At 43.1% G+C, this 17,099-nt stretch overlaps 1 protein-coding gene across 1 annotated transcript; it reads right to left on the bottom strand.

Moving 5' to 3' along the window:
- Nucleotides 1-5,784: 5,784 nt before the first annotated feature.
- Nucleotides 5,785-15,818, bottom strand: LOC123482183 (ICOS ligand-like; the record flags this gene model as incomplete). Its single annotated transcript, XM_045208966.1, is given in 4 exon segments — nt 5,785-5,795; nt 15,182-15,233; nt 15,235-15,371; nt 15,530-15,818. Coding segments are annotated over 4 exon segments (489 nt in total), but the record flags the coding sequence as incomplete, so codon positions are not given.
- Nucleotides 15,819-17,099: the final 1,281 nt, after the last annotated feature.

Genomic DNA, 17,099 nt, shown 5'->3' with positions numbered 1-17,099 from the left:
GTAAGTCGGTCTGGATAAGAGCGTCTGGTAAATGTTAACAGAATGTGTAATTTAGCTTATTCAAGTGAGAATCCGGCAGGTCTGATGCCGAAAAAGAAAGGAAATTCTTGCCTACTTCACCCATATTTTCTTTTCTTTTTGCAAAAAAGTAGTGTATAGTTCCGGTACGCTACATGGCGAAAAGTAATGAACTACTGAAAACACTACCAATATTAGAAGTTAGTTCAACTACCACCAAGCTACTGTAAAATGTTGTTGAATTACATGTAGCTCACTACTCACCAACACTGTTTATATGACATATCAAAAATGCTTTTTACTCTTGAATATCTCAAATACTGTAATATTTAACAACTTTGACAAATCCTGAAGTGTCTATTTTATTTTTGCCTGACGACTCAAACGAATTCCTTCCGCTGCTCTATGTTCTCTGCATAGCCTACTTCAGTATGAAGGTGCGTTCAGTTCGCTTGAACATTTGCTACATTGCGGAACAGTTTGTACGCAGTTGTTTTGAACGCACTGAAGTCGGAAGTCAGAGATTTCCGAGTTCACAGTTGTTTTGAACGTGGCCTTTGCTCCCGTTTGGTGGGTGTGGCGAGGTGTGTCTTGAAGCAATGAGTGACGTATTTCAAGGGCAGTGGCCATGCTGACAGCGTTACCCCTCCCCATGTTTCAACTGGTATTTGAATGTAAAGACGCACTGAACGGAGACTGCCGTAGTTGAAGTGGTTTGTGGTGATGTCAAAATGAGAGGTGTTGTACATAACAGTCATCAGCGAATTGATAATTTCCAATCAGAGTATCAATGCCAATGATGACCCATCAGTTTCTGGGATCAATCAGAACGGTTAGAACAAGTTTGCGTTTTAGAAATCGTCTGAGGGGTACTCCGATCCAGACTCATTGCGGAGAAGAAACTAATGTCCGTTGGCGTGGCGTGGCGTAACGTTTGGCCGCAGCAAAGAGTTTGGCTAGCCAGGCAATTTTCTTTGGCTAGTAGCCTACAATGGGTTAACATTAAGTACACTTTAAGGGCCTTCTCCAATGTGCTCCTCTCTCCAGTATGGCGCTGTTTTGGTGTAGGCCTACATGTTAGCGTGTGCATTTTTTTTTTATGGCCCTAATAATAAATACTTAATACATTTTAAAAGTTTAAATTACCTTTTTAATGTGGCATGAACACAACCAATCATGATATTTTCATTTGATTGTCAAACAAATCACTTCAAAAAGTAGGCATGTTCGTCCACTCTAAAATAAATCCAGCGTCCAAACTGCATGTATAGCCTACTGGCGCCATTTGATGAATGGAAATAGACCTGTTAAAAAACACAAATGTTTGCCTAATGACATTCAGCGATTGCCATTGATTAGGCCTACATTAATTGATGTCTTGCTGACAAAATAATAAATAATAATGCGTAGCTTGAAAAGTCAGGACACCTGAAATGGGGATGAAACTGTCCTGGGAAAAACGTGATGGTCACCCTAACACACCTGGTCAACTTACTAAACTAGGCTACAATGTGTATTACCATGAATTTCAAATAAGCCTACCGGTAGCCAGTGATGTGTACAAATAAAAAATAAAAATGGTGGGTAAACTATGCCAGTCACAAAAATGAATGCTCCCTATACTTTCCATGCATTAAAAAAAGTGGGTAAACAGCGTTTACCCTACACTAGGCCTATACCACTGCCGGTAGCCTACCCTCTCAGCCAAAGCAATTTTAAACAAGAACACACTCAGGATAGGTATCTATGGTGGGAAAATTACAAACTCTGTTATGCACATGCTCTGTAAGCCTTAAACCTGTACATTTCCACTGTCTGTTTCTGTCATGTAAGAAGAAGCTAGTATTTTTCCTCTCTTCTCTCTGTGTGACTTGGTCACGCGGCCAAAGACAAAGAGACGTCTGAGAGTGACCACAGTTTTCGAGTCCATCCTGTTCTTTTCGTATCTTTCAAGGGCACAGCTTTGTGGAGATATGAAGATAACAGAGGCTAGCTTGAGCAGCAGCAGCTAGATGTAACAAAACTGGCATTATCACTTGTTTGTACGCTATGTTCCCACCATGATCTCACACACCTGCTAAACTGCCACATAGACAAAAGTGGTTGTAATCCCTATAAAAGCTGAGAACCAACTCTTGTTCGTTGGGTTCTTAACTCTGCACCTTTTGAGTGATTGTTAACCGCTCCAGAATTGCAATTCTTATAATAAAAAGTTGTTGTTTGAAAAATCTACAGTTTCTCTTCCTTTCTGGTTAGAATTTCCATGACATATCCTACATTCAATATAATAATACATGATGAGTTGAATCAAAACATGTTTTACAACCTAGTTCATGAGTTGTCCATAATTCATGAGTTAATGCTTGGAGTCTTCACAGATCATGTGACATAAAACACTACCTTTCTTTCCTTACATTAATGACATTTATGACAGTGTGATTTGTCATTATTAAGCATTTAACAATTGAATTACAACATTGAAGTTAAATCTTGTACGAATTATGGATCTCGGAAAATTCACTGTAAGTGTAACTATGCCTGTGTAACATTTAATTATGTTTCACCGTGAAAACAGTTCTCATGGGCACACAAATCCAAAATAACGTATGTAGGCCTATGCCATTGCAAAATGGAATGCTTCTAACTAAAAATCAACTATAGGCCTGCTGTCATTAAGGTGTTCTTGTTGGATGGATTGGAAGGGCGTTGGTGTCTAGCTGTAGGTTAGTTGTCTAGTTATATAGTCGACCATCATCAGCTGATCCAGGAAAGAAAACCGAAAAGAATAAAGCTAAATAAATGGTCTACTTCTTCTGGCCATGGATGGCACGGAGTACACCAATACCTGCAAGCATTGCTAGTTAGCTATGGTGTCATAGTTAGCTAGCTGAATAAAGTGGGTTGAGTCTATTCCTTTAAACATTGAACCGCTGTGGTTCACAACAATTCTGATTTCTAAAGGTGGAAGTTGGGAGAGTTTTTGTTCGGGTGGTTCAGTGAAACAATTATAGTTTCTGAGGTGGAAGTTTTGGTGAGGGAGGCCCTGCTCTCTCCTCTCCCAGATGTTTAGTTCATTTCATTCCGATCTCCTCTGCATTATTGTAGCCATTTGCTACAGCCTGTCAACTATGCCTCTGCCTATCCCTGTTCTCTCCTCTCTGCACAGGCTACACAAACGCCTCACACCGCGTGGCTGCTGCCTCTCTAACCTGGTGGTCCCTGCACGCACCCCACACCTGGAGTTCCAGGTCTCAGGCAGCCTCTGGAACTGCCGTTCTGCTGGCAACAAAGCTGACTTCATCCCAGCCTATGCTAACCTCCAGTCCCTCGACTTCCTGGCGCTGACGGAAACATGGATTACCACTGAAAACACTGCTACTCCTACTGCTCTCTCCTCGTCTGACCATGTGTTCTCGCATACCCCGAGAGCATCTGGTCAGAGGGGGTGGTGGCACAGGAATCCTCATCTCTCCCAAGTGGACATTCTCAATTTTTCCCCTAACCCACCTGTCTATCTCCTCATTTGAATTCCATGCTGTCACAGTCACTAGCCCATTTAAGCTTAATATCCTTGTCATCTATCGCCCTCCAGGTCCCCTTGGAGAGTTCATCAATGAGCTTGACGCCTTGATAAGTTCCTTTCCTGAGGATGGCTCACCCCTCACAGTTTTGGGGGATTTCAACCTCCCTATGTCCACATTTGACTCATTTCTCTCTGCCTCCTTCTTTCCACTCCTCTCCTCTTTTGACCTCACCCTCTCACCGTCCCCCCCTACTCACAAGGCAGGCAATACGCTTGACCTCATCTTTACTAAATGCTGCTCTTCTACTAATCTCACTGCAACTCCCCTCCATGTCTCCGACCTACTTTGTTTCCTTTTCTCTCTCGCTCTCCTCCAACACTACTCACTCTGCCCCTACACAGATGGTAATGCGCCGCCGCAACCTTCGCTCTCTCTCTCCCACTACTCTCTCCTCTTCCATCCTATCATCTCTTCCCTCTGCTCAATCCTTCTCCCTCCAATCTCCTGATTCTGCCTCCTCAACCCTCCTCTCCTCCCTTTCTGCATCCTTTGACTCTCTGTGTCCCCTATCCTCCCGGCCGGCTCGGTCCTCCCCTCCAGCTCCGTGGCTTGATGACTCATTGCGAGCTCACAGAACAGAGCTCCGGGCAGCGGAGCGGAAATGGAAGAAAACTAAATCCCTGCCGACCTGGCATCTTTTCACTCCCTCCTCTCTACATTTTCTTCATCTGTTTCTGCTGCTAAGGCCACTTTCTACCACTCTAAATTCCAAGCATCTGCCTCTAACCCTAGGAAGCTCTTTGCCACATTTTCCTCCCTGCTGAATCCCCCTCTCTCTCTGTGGATGACTTCGTCAACCACTTTGAAAAGAAGGTTGACGACATCCGATCCTCGTTTGTTAAGTCTAATGACACTGCTGGTCCTACTCACACTGCCCTACCCTATGCTTTGACTTCTTTCTCCCCTCTCTCTCCAGATAAAATCCTGCGACTTGTGACTGCAGGCCGCCCAACAACCTGCCCGCTTGACCCCATCCCCTCCTCTGTTCTCCAGACCATCTCCGGTGACCTTCTCCCCTACCTCACCTCGCTGATCAACTCATCCTTGACCGCTGGCCATGTCCCTTCCATCTTCAAGAGAGCGAGAGTTGCTCCCCTTCTCAAAAACCAACACTCGATCCCACTGATGTCAACAACTACAGACCAGTATCCCTTCTTTCTTTTCTTTCCAAAACTATTGAGCGTGCCGTCTTTAGCCAACTCTCTTGCTATCTCTCTCAGAATGACCTTCTTGATCCAAACCAGTCAGGTTTCAGGACTGGTCATTCAACTGAGACTGCTCTTCTCTGTGTCACGGAGGCTCTCCGCACTGCTAAAGCTAACTCTCTCTCCTCTGCTCTTGTCCTTCTAGACCTGTCTGCTGCCTTTGATACTGTGAACCATCAGATCCTCCTCTCCACCCTCTCCGAGCTGGGCATCTCCGGCGCGGCTCACTCCTGGATTGCGTCCTACCTGACCGGTCGCTCCTACCAAGTGGCGTGGCGAGAAGCTGTCTCCGCACCACGTGCTCTCACCACTGGTGTCCCCCAGGGCTCAGTTCTAGGCCCTCTCCTTTTCTCCCTATACACCAAGTCACTTGGCTCTGTCATATCCTCACATGGCCTCTCCTATCATTGCTACGCTGACGATACACAACTAATCTTCTCCTTTCCCCCTTCTGATAACCAGGTGGCGAATCGCATCTCTGCATGTCTGGCCGACATATCAACCCTGGCAAGACGGAGCTGCTCTTCCTCCCGGGAAAGGACTGCCCGTTCCATGATCTCGCCATCACGGTTGACAACTCCGTTGTGTCCTCCTCCCAGAGTGCGAAGAGCCTTGGCGTGACCCTGGACAACACCCTGTCGTTCTCCGCTAACATCAAGGCGGTGACCCGATCCTGCAGGTTCATGCTCTACAACATTCGGAGAGTACGACCCTGCCTTACACAGGAAGCGGCACAGGTCCTAATCCAGGCACTTGTCATCTCCCGTCTGGATTACTGCAACTCGCTGTTGGCTGGGCTCCCTGCCTGTGCCATTAAACCCCTACAACTCATCCAGAATGCCGCAGCCCGTCTGGTGTTCAACCTTCCCAAGTTCTCTCACGTCACCCCCTCCTCCGCACACTCCACTGGCTTCCAGTTGAAGCTCGCATCTGTTACAAGACCATGGTGCTTGCCTATGGAGCAGTGAGGGGAACGGCACCTCTGTACCTTCGGGCTCTGATCAGTCCCTACACCCAAACGAGGGCATTGCGTTCATCCACCTCTGGCCTGCTGGCTCCCTTCCTCTGCGGAAGCATAGTTCCCGCTCAGCCCAGTCAAAACTGTTCGCTGCTCTGGCACCCCAATGGTGGAACAAGCTCCCTCACGACGCCAGGACAGCGGAGTCACTCACCACCTTCCGGAGACATTTGAAACCCCACCTCTTTAAGGAATACCTGGGATAGGATAAAGTCATCCTTCTACCCCCCCCCCAAAAAAAATCCCAGTTATCCCACTGGCTATAGGGTGAATGCACCAATTTGTGAGTCGCTCTGGATAAGAGCGTCTGCTAAATGACGTAAATGTGCCCTTGAGCAAGGCACTTAACCCTAATTGCTCCTGTAAGTCGCTCTGGATAAGAGCGTCTGCTAAATGACTAAAATGTAAATGTAAATGTAAAAACAAAGCAATGAGTGCTCTAAACAGCTGGCTGATAAAAGCAAACAATGATAAATCAACAAATAAATCTAATGCGTTGTGATGAAGGCTATTTTCATCAAGGACGCAAATCAAACAAATGGTGAAAATGAGGACGTGGGCCTACAAAGGAAAATCTATGCATAAAGGTGCTCAGCTCTACTGGATGGACAGTGCCACCACATAGAAATACATGGTTTAAACCATGACAGAGAGGTGGGGGTGTTCGTTCTATTGGAAGATTTTCATATTTACCACTGTAAAACATATTTACCTCTGCATGTTAACGTTAGCCACCTAGCTTGGAATTTGTAACATATCATGTGTTTTGCAAATTCGTAACATCATAAGAATTGTAATTCGAAACATAAACACAAATTGGATCATGGACATCCACAAATTAATACATACCATGCTAAACATATCATAATAACTGGGGTATCTCGGATATACGTACAGAATAATATGAAATGCTCTGAGACCAGGTTGGTATAAGACATGCCAACATTTCAGACACACCTATCTTCTCAGCTTTCATTTGCACTCCAGTCTCCTTTTCACCTCATTTATCACCTGATTTACTTGACAAAAGATACATCTCAATAGGTGGTCCAGGTATCCTCATGACTTGGCACAAGTGGGGGGTGGGCCTTTCCTCTTTTGTTCTCTATTGCTCCTCTATTGTTCCCTCAAGCAAGGGGGAGGCCGATGACAGAGGGCACCATTAGACCAACTGCTCGATCCTGACTAGTCTCCCAGTCCATGCTGCTGAAAAACATCCCCACAGCATTTTGCTGACATCCCCATGTGTCACCGTAGGGATGGTGCCAGGCAGGGACGGCCTGTTCAATAGGGCGATATGGGCGACGCACTGCCAAACGGGAAAAGGAAGGGATTTTTTTTCTAATCAATTATATCACGGCAACAGTAGTTATCAGTGTTGTAATCTGATCTGACTGCCACTAAATGTCAAATCAGGCTAAAGTCATGCTTCAAATGGCCCCGCCCGTTTTTGGGCGATTTCAGTCAGGTTGAAAATCGCCCAGAAGTCTCTCATAGCCTGTCATGTAAAATCTATTTTTTCAAATTTCAAAGCTTTCAATACATTCTCTATGGGTGTCTGTGGGCTTGCACTTACGCGCTTTCGTCATACGTGACGTAACCATGAACGTAACTAAGCAAATAGCGGCTAGCAGCGTCTCTGTTGCGACCTGCAGTGTGGCGTTATTTTATGTTTTTAATTTGTACACTTAGTGGCGTTATTTTATGTTTTTAATTTGTACACTTAGTTTACAAACATTCTGCCAACCATGGATTTCCAGTGGTGGGTTTTGGACTGATCTTGTTGATCGTGTACATACCCGCTACGAACGGACTAAATAATGAAAACGTTGCTGGCAGCGGAATCCAATACAGCTGGGAGACTTGGCTGGATGACAGAGTCCCGGACAGAGAAGTGGAGCCGGCCGGCTTCACCCTGGTCGGAGCGGACCTCGATCTGACAGTCACAGGGAAAATCGATCCTGGTAAGAGAGCGACTCTGTACCCCCCGAGCCCCGACATTGAACTGCTTTCTGTGTCACTGCGACCTTACTATCTGCCCCCGTGAGTTCCCCAATTGTTTGTTACCGTTGTGTACTGTTGATAATCACAAGTTTACTGGAGAACTGAGACCAAGTAGAGACTTTGGACAGGGTGGATATGGTATAATAAAGGCAGTTTATTCAGAGGTAAAGATATCTGGAATCGCGTGCACGGACTCGTTCGTCAAACTCTTAGGGAGCCATCTGAAGAGAGCCCCGAAAACATTGTGTGCTGACATTTTATACAATAAATGATGTAGGTTGAATCTAGTAGTTCTGATCTTCTGATTGGTCCTGATGAGTTGGGCGAGGTCCCCTCCACTGTTGCATTGGCTCTGAGTCGGGTTCTCTGTCTTCAAATGTTCAGCCTAAAGAGAGGGGATTTTTGTGTGTGTGTGTGTGTGTGTTTAACAGTGATGATGTGTGTGTGTGTGTGTGTGTTTAACAGTGATGATGTGTGTGTGTGTGTGTGTTATCAGTGATGATGTGTGTGTGTGTGTGTGTGTGTGTCCTCAGAGCAAGAACTCGTGAGTTGGAAGAACTGAGAGACCTATGGCGTGGGTGTTGTCCTTGGCCACCTGCTGACAAGGCTGACAAGATAGGACTCTTTTGTCCATTGTTATAGGATAGGAACAGCATTGATTGAAAACAAACGCCCAACACAAAATGGGTCATGCACAAGATTTTAGTCAGACCAAGCTATAACATTATATATTTACTACGACAGTACATTCAACCAAAAGCTAATATAACAAAGGCATCAGAGATTATTTATAATCTGTCACAGAAACTGGAATCCATCTCCCCAGATCAGTCAATAAATGCTTCTGGTATTGACTTATATGCTGCCCCTGTCTTCATGTTGTTGCTGGACATATCTTTTTTAAAATGTGTGTAGGTCACCTAAATCATCAGAAAAATTGCCCCTCCTGAGAATTTTTTCAGGAGCCGCCACTGGTGCCAGGTTTACTCTAGACATGACGCTTGGCATTCAGGCCAAAGAGTTCAATCATGGTTTCATCAGACCAGAGAATCTTGTTTCTCATGGTCTCAGAGTCCTTTAGGTGCCTTTTGGAAAACTCCTAGCAGGCAATCATGTGCCTTTTACTGAGGAGTGGCTTCTGTCTGGCCACTCTATCATAAAGGCCTGATTGGTGGAGTGCTGCAGGAAGGTTCTCCCATCTCCACAGAGGAACTCTGGAGCTCTGTCAGAGTGACCACCGGGTTCTTGGTCACCTCCCTGACCAAGGCCTGTGTTGAATTATTATTAATGAACTGTAGAGTTTAATGGACTATAGGGTAGAACTGGGTTAATCAAGAGCATAAAGTTAGAATTGTTTGTTACTGGGCCAGGAATTGTATTGGGTCATTTAATTTCACTGTGTGGGGGAGTAGAGAGGAAATCTGCCATAGGGTCAAATTGCTTGCTCTTACTTAAATCCATGGCTGTCTTATCTGATGAGAGACTGAAACTAGCTTGTGGCCTTTTGTCTCTCTCTTCAAACACAGTGAAGGGAGCGGCACCAGGGTTGAATAGAGTTTGGGCTAGACCTTTGTCTCCTTGGTATCTTCTTGATTGATTACAGCATGAGGGGGTGAGGTTTGTGTATGATGCAAGAATTTAGGGCCTTGTCATGTTTAAACTAAACATGAGTGTGTGTGCAAGACAGGGGAGCGAGTGATTGGTTGGAGTAATAGTTCAGCCGTCCTCAGGGACAAAGGAAGTGGGTGTGGAGTGATAAAGAGCGGGAAACTGAAGAGGGAGGGATTTAGAGCTAGAAGAGTGGGGGATGATGGTATATAATGGGACGTGAGGAAAACAGAACGGGGTGCCACTCTGCAGACTGGTATCGGCTTTGTTGAAAACTTTAATAAAGTCATTTCTTGATGCAACAAAAACTCTGTAAGACCATATTTGTAATAAAGTATAGTGGTTATTTTCCACAACAGGCCCTTCTCCCCTGATTGTTCAGTTTGGCTGGGCGGCCAGCTCTAGAAAGAGTCTTGGTGGTTCCAAACTTCTTCCATTGAAGAATGATGGAGGCCACTGTCTTCTTGGGGACCTTCAACGCTGCAGAATTTTTTTGGTACCCTTCCCCAGATCTGTGCCTCGACACAATCCTGTCTTGGAGCTCTACGGATAATTTCTTCGACCTCATGGCTTGGTTTTTGCTCTGACATGCACTGTCAACTGTGGGACCTTATATAGACAGGTGTGTGCCTTTCCAGATCATGTCCAATTAATTGAATTTACCACAGGTGGACTCCAATCAAGCTGTAGACACATCTCAAGGATGATCAATGGAAACAGGATGCACCTGAGCTCAATTTCGAGTCGCATAGCAATGGGTCTGAATACTTATGTAAATAAGGTATTTCTGTTTTTTATTTTTAATACATTTGCAAAAATCTCTAAAAACCTATTTTTGGTTTTTCATTATGGGGTATTGTGTAGATTGATGAGGAAAAAATTGAATTTAATCAATTTTAGAATAAGGCTGTAACGTAACAAAATGTGGAAAAGGTGAAGGGGTCTGAATACTTTCCGAATGCACTGTATATCTGATATAGCTAGCTAGTTTTTGTTCTAGTGCAATGTCCATTAAATGTTACAGCCACAACATCATGATCATGCATCTGCAGACCAGCGAGGAGGAGAAATGCCTGCTTTGGGTGAGCTAGCTAGAACAACATCAACTAGCTAGCTATAATGTCAGATATACATTTTCTAGGAAAAGCATGGACAGAGTTAGCAGGCAAATTAAGTTTTGATTCACAGAAGAAGATTCACCAGTCGCAAAATCGTATTGGATTTGTTCACATATCAAGTTACATGTTTACAAGTGTTGTTGTATATTTTCACACATCACATTACCTGTGTGCAAGTGTTGTTGCATTTATTCTCAAAACAATTACATATTTGTAAATATCTTTTGCAACTCATATTTTACATGTGCAAATCATATTTTACATGCTTGTACACTTATTATATTATTTTACCTTCATAATCATGTGTGAATTTACACGTGCCATGTAATGTAAGTGGTAACAATGAGTTGAACTCTTAATTATTGTTTTGTGGCACATTCATTCATTTTCTTTTGCGTGTTTCATAGGCCTTTAGCCAGCCACGGAGTCGGGGGGCAAAATGTACTGTTGTTTTAATGAGGACCAACAGCTTGTCTTGACTAGTTTATGAAAGGTGTTGACCTGACTGAATAAAGTCAATCTCCTATATCTTTTTGCTATTCATAAATTAATCATACAACGTAGTTATATGTCCATGGTATATCATCAGGACAAGTAAACTAAAGATCTTGTTTGTATTTTCCTAGGATTCAAAGCCCATGTCGAAACTTGCCAGTGAACGCTAAAGTGACTCGTCAGTGCAGCCTCGTGATGGGTTGTTCGCAAACGAACAGCTCTTTTTGAACAAATCGCATCGGTGAGAGAGCAGTTCATTTGGCTCCCTAATTTGCATACTGGTAGGCTAATACTACTTTTTGGCGATTATCTACATTCGATGAAGATGTTGAATCCTCACTGCAGAAACAATGCGTAGTGGAGAGGGCCTCATTCTGGACCAAAATATGATAAAAGCAAACAGATTGAAAGTTATAAAAGCTAATGTCATAATACTTATAAGATATTATTAAAGACGTAATTTCCTGCAATTCTATGTTGTTTCTCAACAGGGAATACATGTTTTCTTGACAGAACACTAATATACCGCCTTCCCTCAAAGTCCCACACACAGTGATTGATTGACCGATCTGAAACCCTACCAGCTCTGACTCACAAATATCCTGCCCCCTACCCTGACAATCCCACCCACAGGGATTGATTGAGAGAGTTCACCCAAATTACAAAATGACACATTGGTTTCCTTACCCTAAGTGTCCACAGCAGCAGAGCCAATAAAATACATCATTTGAAGAACAAACATCATTGTGGCAATTAATACATTTCAGAAAAACTGTAAATATTTATTGAATCTTGAGAAGACCGGTTTAATGTTAAAGGTTCTCTTACTTAGAAAATAGTCCTGGTCATCTAGGCCTAGGTGATATCCAAAACAACTAACACACTGAATTTATACATTTCCAGTCATTTTAATTGCAAAGTCATGTCTTTCTACTCAATACCCCAACTAACTCTTAAATAATTTAGCTGTGTATTTCGGATTGGAATCAAGGCATTAAAATGTACCAGAGGCCACCAAAAAAGAACTTGTTCTGCAAAAAAATGCCCCCCGGACTCACCCAGGCCGGAACTCCCTGACTGGCTACTTTTTCTATTTGGCTGGCTACTCCATGTACTGTACTGTGCTCTACTGTACTGTGCTGTCCAAACTTGTTAACATAGACATCTATGATTGGTTCAGATTGGTCCAGTCCGGAACAAATCTGAACCAATCATAGGTATCTATGTTTGGGCCAAATAGAGTCTCTGTCAATCATAGACGTCTGTTTGGGCCAAATCGAGGCCGTTCTAGACCAGACGTTGGTGGACGTTGAAATCAAGGCTGGACCGGACCAAATCTGAACCAATTATAGACGTCTGTTTGGTCTGTGGACGTTAAAATCAATGCCAGGGCCAACAGACCAACGTTCATGGACATTGGTGTCGGACGGTGCTCACTGGGAAGACACATTTCCCCAAAAGGACACAATAAAGAAATGATTATTATTATTCATGACCTGAGTGCAAACCCATTCTGTTCTGATCCACAGCTGCATACTGGAGAGCCAGAAGAAAACTGGTGGCTCTGTTTGTCACCCCCAGGACTGATGGCACCCTCCGGTTCTCCCTCAACGCCTTCCAGTTTACCTCTGATCCAGACACACCGGTGAGCATGGGAGACTTATACTCTATCATGTAATCTCAATCACGCTCTTGACTTTTCTGTTGAATGTATGCAATAAACAGTGTTCTTTATTGTAAAGAATAAAGCAAATTGCAGCCTTTGACCAATAAAATGATAGACATGAATTGGTCAATTTCTTGAATCAAAGGTAATCTTTTCATCTCCTCTAGGTCTTCCTTCACTGTAAGCTGTATGTGACATCAGAGGACCCCGGCCCCATGCACAAGTCATGCACCTACCGAGAGAACAGGTATGCTGACACAAGTTAAATGTTGTACTCTGGGAAATGTACAGTCTGCCCTTTACATCCCTACATACTGTACCTTTCATGCACTAACACTTGCCTTTTCTTACTAGCACTGACTTTGGTGCTAGCTGCTTTATTGAGGAACGTTTTACTCACTATGACTATGAGATGTGGTTGTCATACCTAGAAACCTTAAGATGAATGCATCAACTCTATGTCGCTCTGGATAAGAGTGTCTGCTAAATTACGAAAATGTATATCTCTGATGGGAGAGGATTCCATCTGTGACTGCTGTGACTCCAAATGTGTGAAGACCAAACCCAGAAGAGCCATGATGGATGGTAAGTGACTGTCAACCTAACCCATCATCACACTACTTCTGTTTGGTTTGGGTATACAGCACTGACCATGGGACTAAGTGATTCGTAGGGAATAGGGATGATAAGACCTCCAGTGGTGATGACACTTCTAACCCTGTTTATTTCCATGTCCTGTAGGGTTTGCCAGCAGTGGGCTTCTGCTGCTCTCAGATCAGCTATCCACACCAAAGGGTGGTTTCCCACAAGTCAGTCCCTCACCGGTCAATGATGATGATGAAGATGTTGTCTGGTTTGAGACCAAAATGGATGGGAAGATGGATGAGTTTGACAACCCAGAGGATCTACTGGAACCTTTGATGTGGAGAAGTATTGTGATAAGGAAGAGCAGCGCTACACTCGTTCCACGGAAAATAAGCAACATTTAGAGGAGGATGAAGCTGTGCCCTTGGAGGGTGAGGAGTCAGAGGTGGTTCAGATGGTATTTAGAAAGGGGAAGATATTTGAGGTTACACATGCGTCAGGTGTGAGGGATTCAGAGTTGATAAGGGGAGAAGGTCAGGGTTTAGAGCTGAGGAGGGGGCAGAGTTTAAAGAGAGGAGTCCATGGGAGAGGGAGGGATCAGTGTTGATAGAGGAGGAGGGCTCTAGTGCAAGGGAATGGGTACATCCACAGGAAGAGTCCTCATTCCTGGGATCAGGGATGGGGAAGAAGTCTTTATCACAGGAAGATGTGCTTTCACAGTCCATGAAGGAATGGGGATTGTGGGTGGGTGAGGAGCAGCCACTGGATGAGGGGAAGGAAAGAAGAGAGGAGTCTGTGGGGAGAGCTGAGGAGGACAATAAGTTTCCACTCTTCTCTATGATGAACTGGTAGAGACCGGAATTGTCGGTGGAAAAGACTTGCCCGGGGTTTGGCGTTTCAAGTGGCGGTAGGGTCAGTGAGAGACCATACAGTGGTTCATTCTACACCATAGACTTCTATACCACTGTACACCTGACTCATTTGAAATAAAAACAAAATTGAAATAAAGTCAATACAACTCCTCTTTAATTTTTAAGACAAATGGATTCGGTCAGGACATTGCCCTGATAAATAATACTTTTTGAACTAAAATCTATGAAGGAAGCAAACTATTCTCAGCTACACTTACAACAGTAATTTCCTTGTCCTTGGAATGTTGATAAGGTAACTGCCTCTGTACAATCATCAATAGACACCATTGTTTTCCCAGTCAGACATTCAGTAAAAAATTGGCCTCAATATTTGCTTGTACACCCAATGACAAGCTTAATGAGTTTTAAAGTGCAACATTGTTTCGACCACAACATTTATGATGGGATAACAAACCACGTGTTGCTAAGTGGTCTCCACAATATCCCCACTAAGTACTTCATAAGTGCCATAATAAAATGACTATGTATGGACTATACAGGTACAGTAGGCTATGCAGAACTGTTGTCACATTCCATTAACATGACATGAAGAGAAAGTTGGTCTGAAATGAGTCATACAATCACTGTACTGTTCTCGATATATTGTACATCTATTGTACATTCACTATAAGAATTCAGTTTTAACAACCTTTACTCAGACGCAGCTAATCAATGATGCAATTAATCCATACATTTATTTTTATTTTTATTATTATTCCGCTTTTTGTCTCTTTTTCTGAATAAATAAATTGGCAAACATTTCTGTGTTTGAGAAGAAACTAAGTAGCACACAAATTTACACGGTAAACTATAAAGTAATATGGCAGCAACTCCTTGGAAAAATACTATGGGCAGCATTGCAAACACTGGCAAGAATCATATGGACGCCATAGTTCCATTCATTATATATTCCTAAATATGTTGTCTTTTTCTCCATTATGAAGTACAGTAAATTATATTTGTGATGACTCTGATGAGCCTGATGGTGTTTGGTAGACAGGTGATGGTTTCTGTGATGGCCCATAGCACGTTTTTCTCAATGCTGACATTAATAGTACAAACAACAGCAGTACAAATGTCACTATAGGAACAATAATTATCCATGTCTTTCTGTTGTCTCCAGAAATTCTGCCTTTTTCCACTGATGACCTCTCATTTGCTGTGAAGAGAAATGTAGAATATTGTGATTATACTGTATGTCTAAACAACTGAACACTATTTCTCTCTCTTGCTTGCTCGCCCGCTCTCTCCTCTCTCTCTCATTCAGTAAAGAGGCAATGTCAATTGTTTTTCAAATCCAGGATATTGTCTATGTACCTGAGTAAAGTGTGATCTCTCTCCTGATCTCCTGTCCCAGGTCCTTGTTCTTTAAGACGAAGGTGATGGTCTCGTTGACTTGTCCCTGTAGATTTAGTGTACTGAACACAGTGTATAGTCCCTGTGTGTCCTCTGAGATGTTTGTGACTGTGTTATTGGTGACATCATCACCGCTGTCATCCAGCCAATGCACTGAGGGTCGGGGGTACCCTCCTTGTGAGGTCAAGAGTAGCTCCACATCTCTTGGAGATGCTGTGAACTTCAGGTGTGGCTCAGGGTAGTATGCTGAAATAAAAGAGGCAATGGACACAGTTTAATGGCATGAAAGAATATACAATATCTCAGTAAGCATTGTACATCACAAGGAACCCTAATGAGTGTGATAAATAACTTATTTTCTAGAACATCAGTAATTTATCGGTCCACAAAGCAGAAAATAATGTTTAAAATGATATCACACGAAAACCACTTTTATTTATGGAAGAAGAGCAAGAGCACAGATGGTTGTTTGAAAAATCAACAGTTTCTCTTCCTTTCTGGTTAGAATACATGATGAGTTGAATCAAAACATGTTTTACAACCTAGTTCATGAGTTGTCCATAATTCATGAGTTAATGCTTGGAGTCTTCACAGATCATGTGACATAAAACACTACCTTTCTTTCCTTACATTAATGACATTTATGACAGTGTGATTTGTCATTATTAAGCATTTAACAATTGAATTACAACATTGAAGTTCAATCTTGTACGAATTATGGATCTCGGAAAATACACTGTAAGTGTAACTATGCCTGTGAAACATTTAATTATGTTTCACCGTGAAAACAGTTCTTATGGGCACACAAATCCAAAATAACGTATGTAGGCCTATGCCATTGCAAAATGGAATGCTTCTAACTAAAAGTCAACTATAGGCCTGCTGTCATTAAGGTGTTCTTGTTGGATGGATTGGAAGCGCGTTGGTGTCTAGCTGTAGGTTAGTTGTCTAGTTATATTGTCGACCATCATCAGCTGATCCAGGAAAGAAAACCAATATAGATAGAAAAGAATAAAGCTAAATAAATGGTCTACTTCTTCTGGCCATGGATGGCACGGAGTACACCAATACCTGCAAGCACCTGAAAAACAAAGCAATGAGTGCTCTAAACAGCTGGCTGATAAAAGCAAACAATGATAAATCAACAAATAAATCTAATGCGTTGTGATGAAGGCTATTTTCATCAAGGACGCAAATCAAACAAATGGTGAAAATGAGGAAGTGGGCCTACAAAGGAAAATCTATGCATAAAGGTGCTCAGCTCTACTGGATGGACAGTGCCACCACATAGAAATACATGGTTTAAACTTAATTAATTAATTAATTTTTATTAATTAATTAATATGCCATTTAGCAGACGCTTTTATCCAAAGCGACTTACAGTCATGAGTGCATACATTTTTGTGTATGGGTGGTCCCGGGGATCGAACCCACTACCTTGGCGTTACAAGCGCCGTGCTCTACCAGCTGAGCTACAGAGGACCACAACCATGACAGAGAGGTGGGGGTGTTCGTTCTATTGGAAGATTTT

Source organism: Coregonus clupeaformis, chromosome 29, assembly GCF_020615455.1.
Source record: "Coregonus clupeaformis isolate EN_2021a chromosome 29, ASM2061545v1, whole genome shotgun sequence".
Lineage (NCBI taxonomy): Eukaryota > Metazoa > Chordata > Actinopteri > Salmoniformes > Salmonidae > Coregonus > Coregonus clupeaformis.
This window is presented reverse-complemented; position numbering and strand designations above follow the sequence as displayed.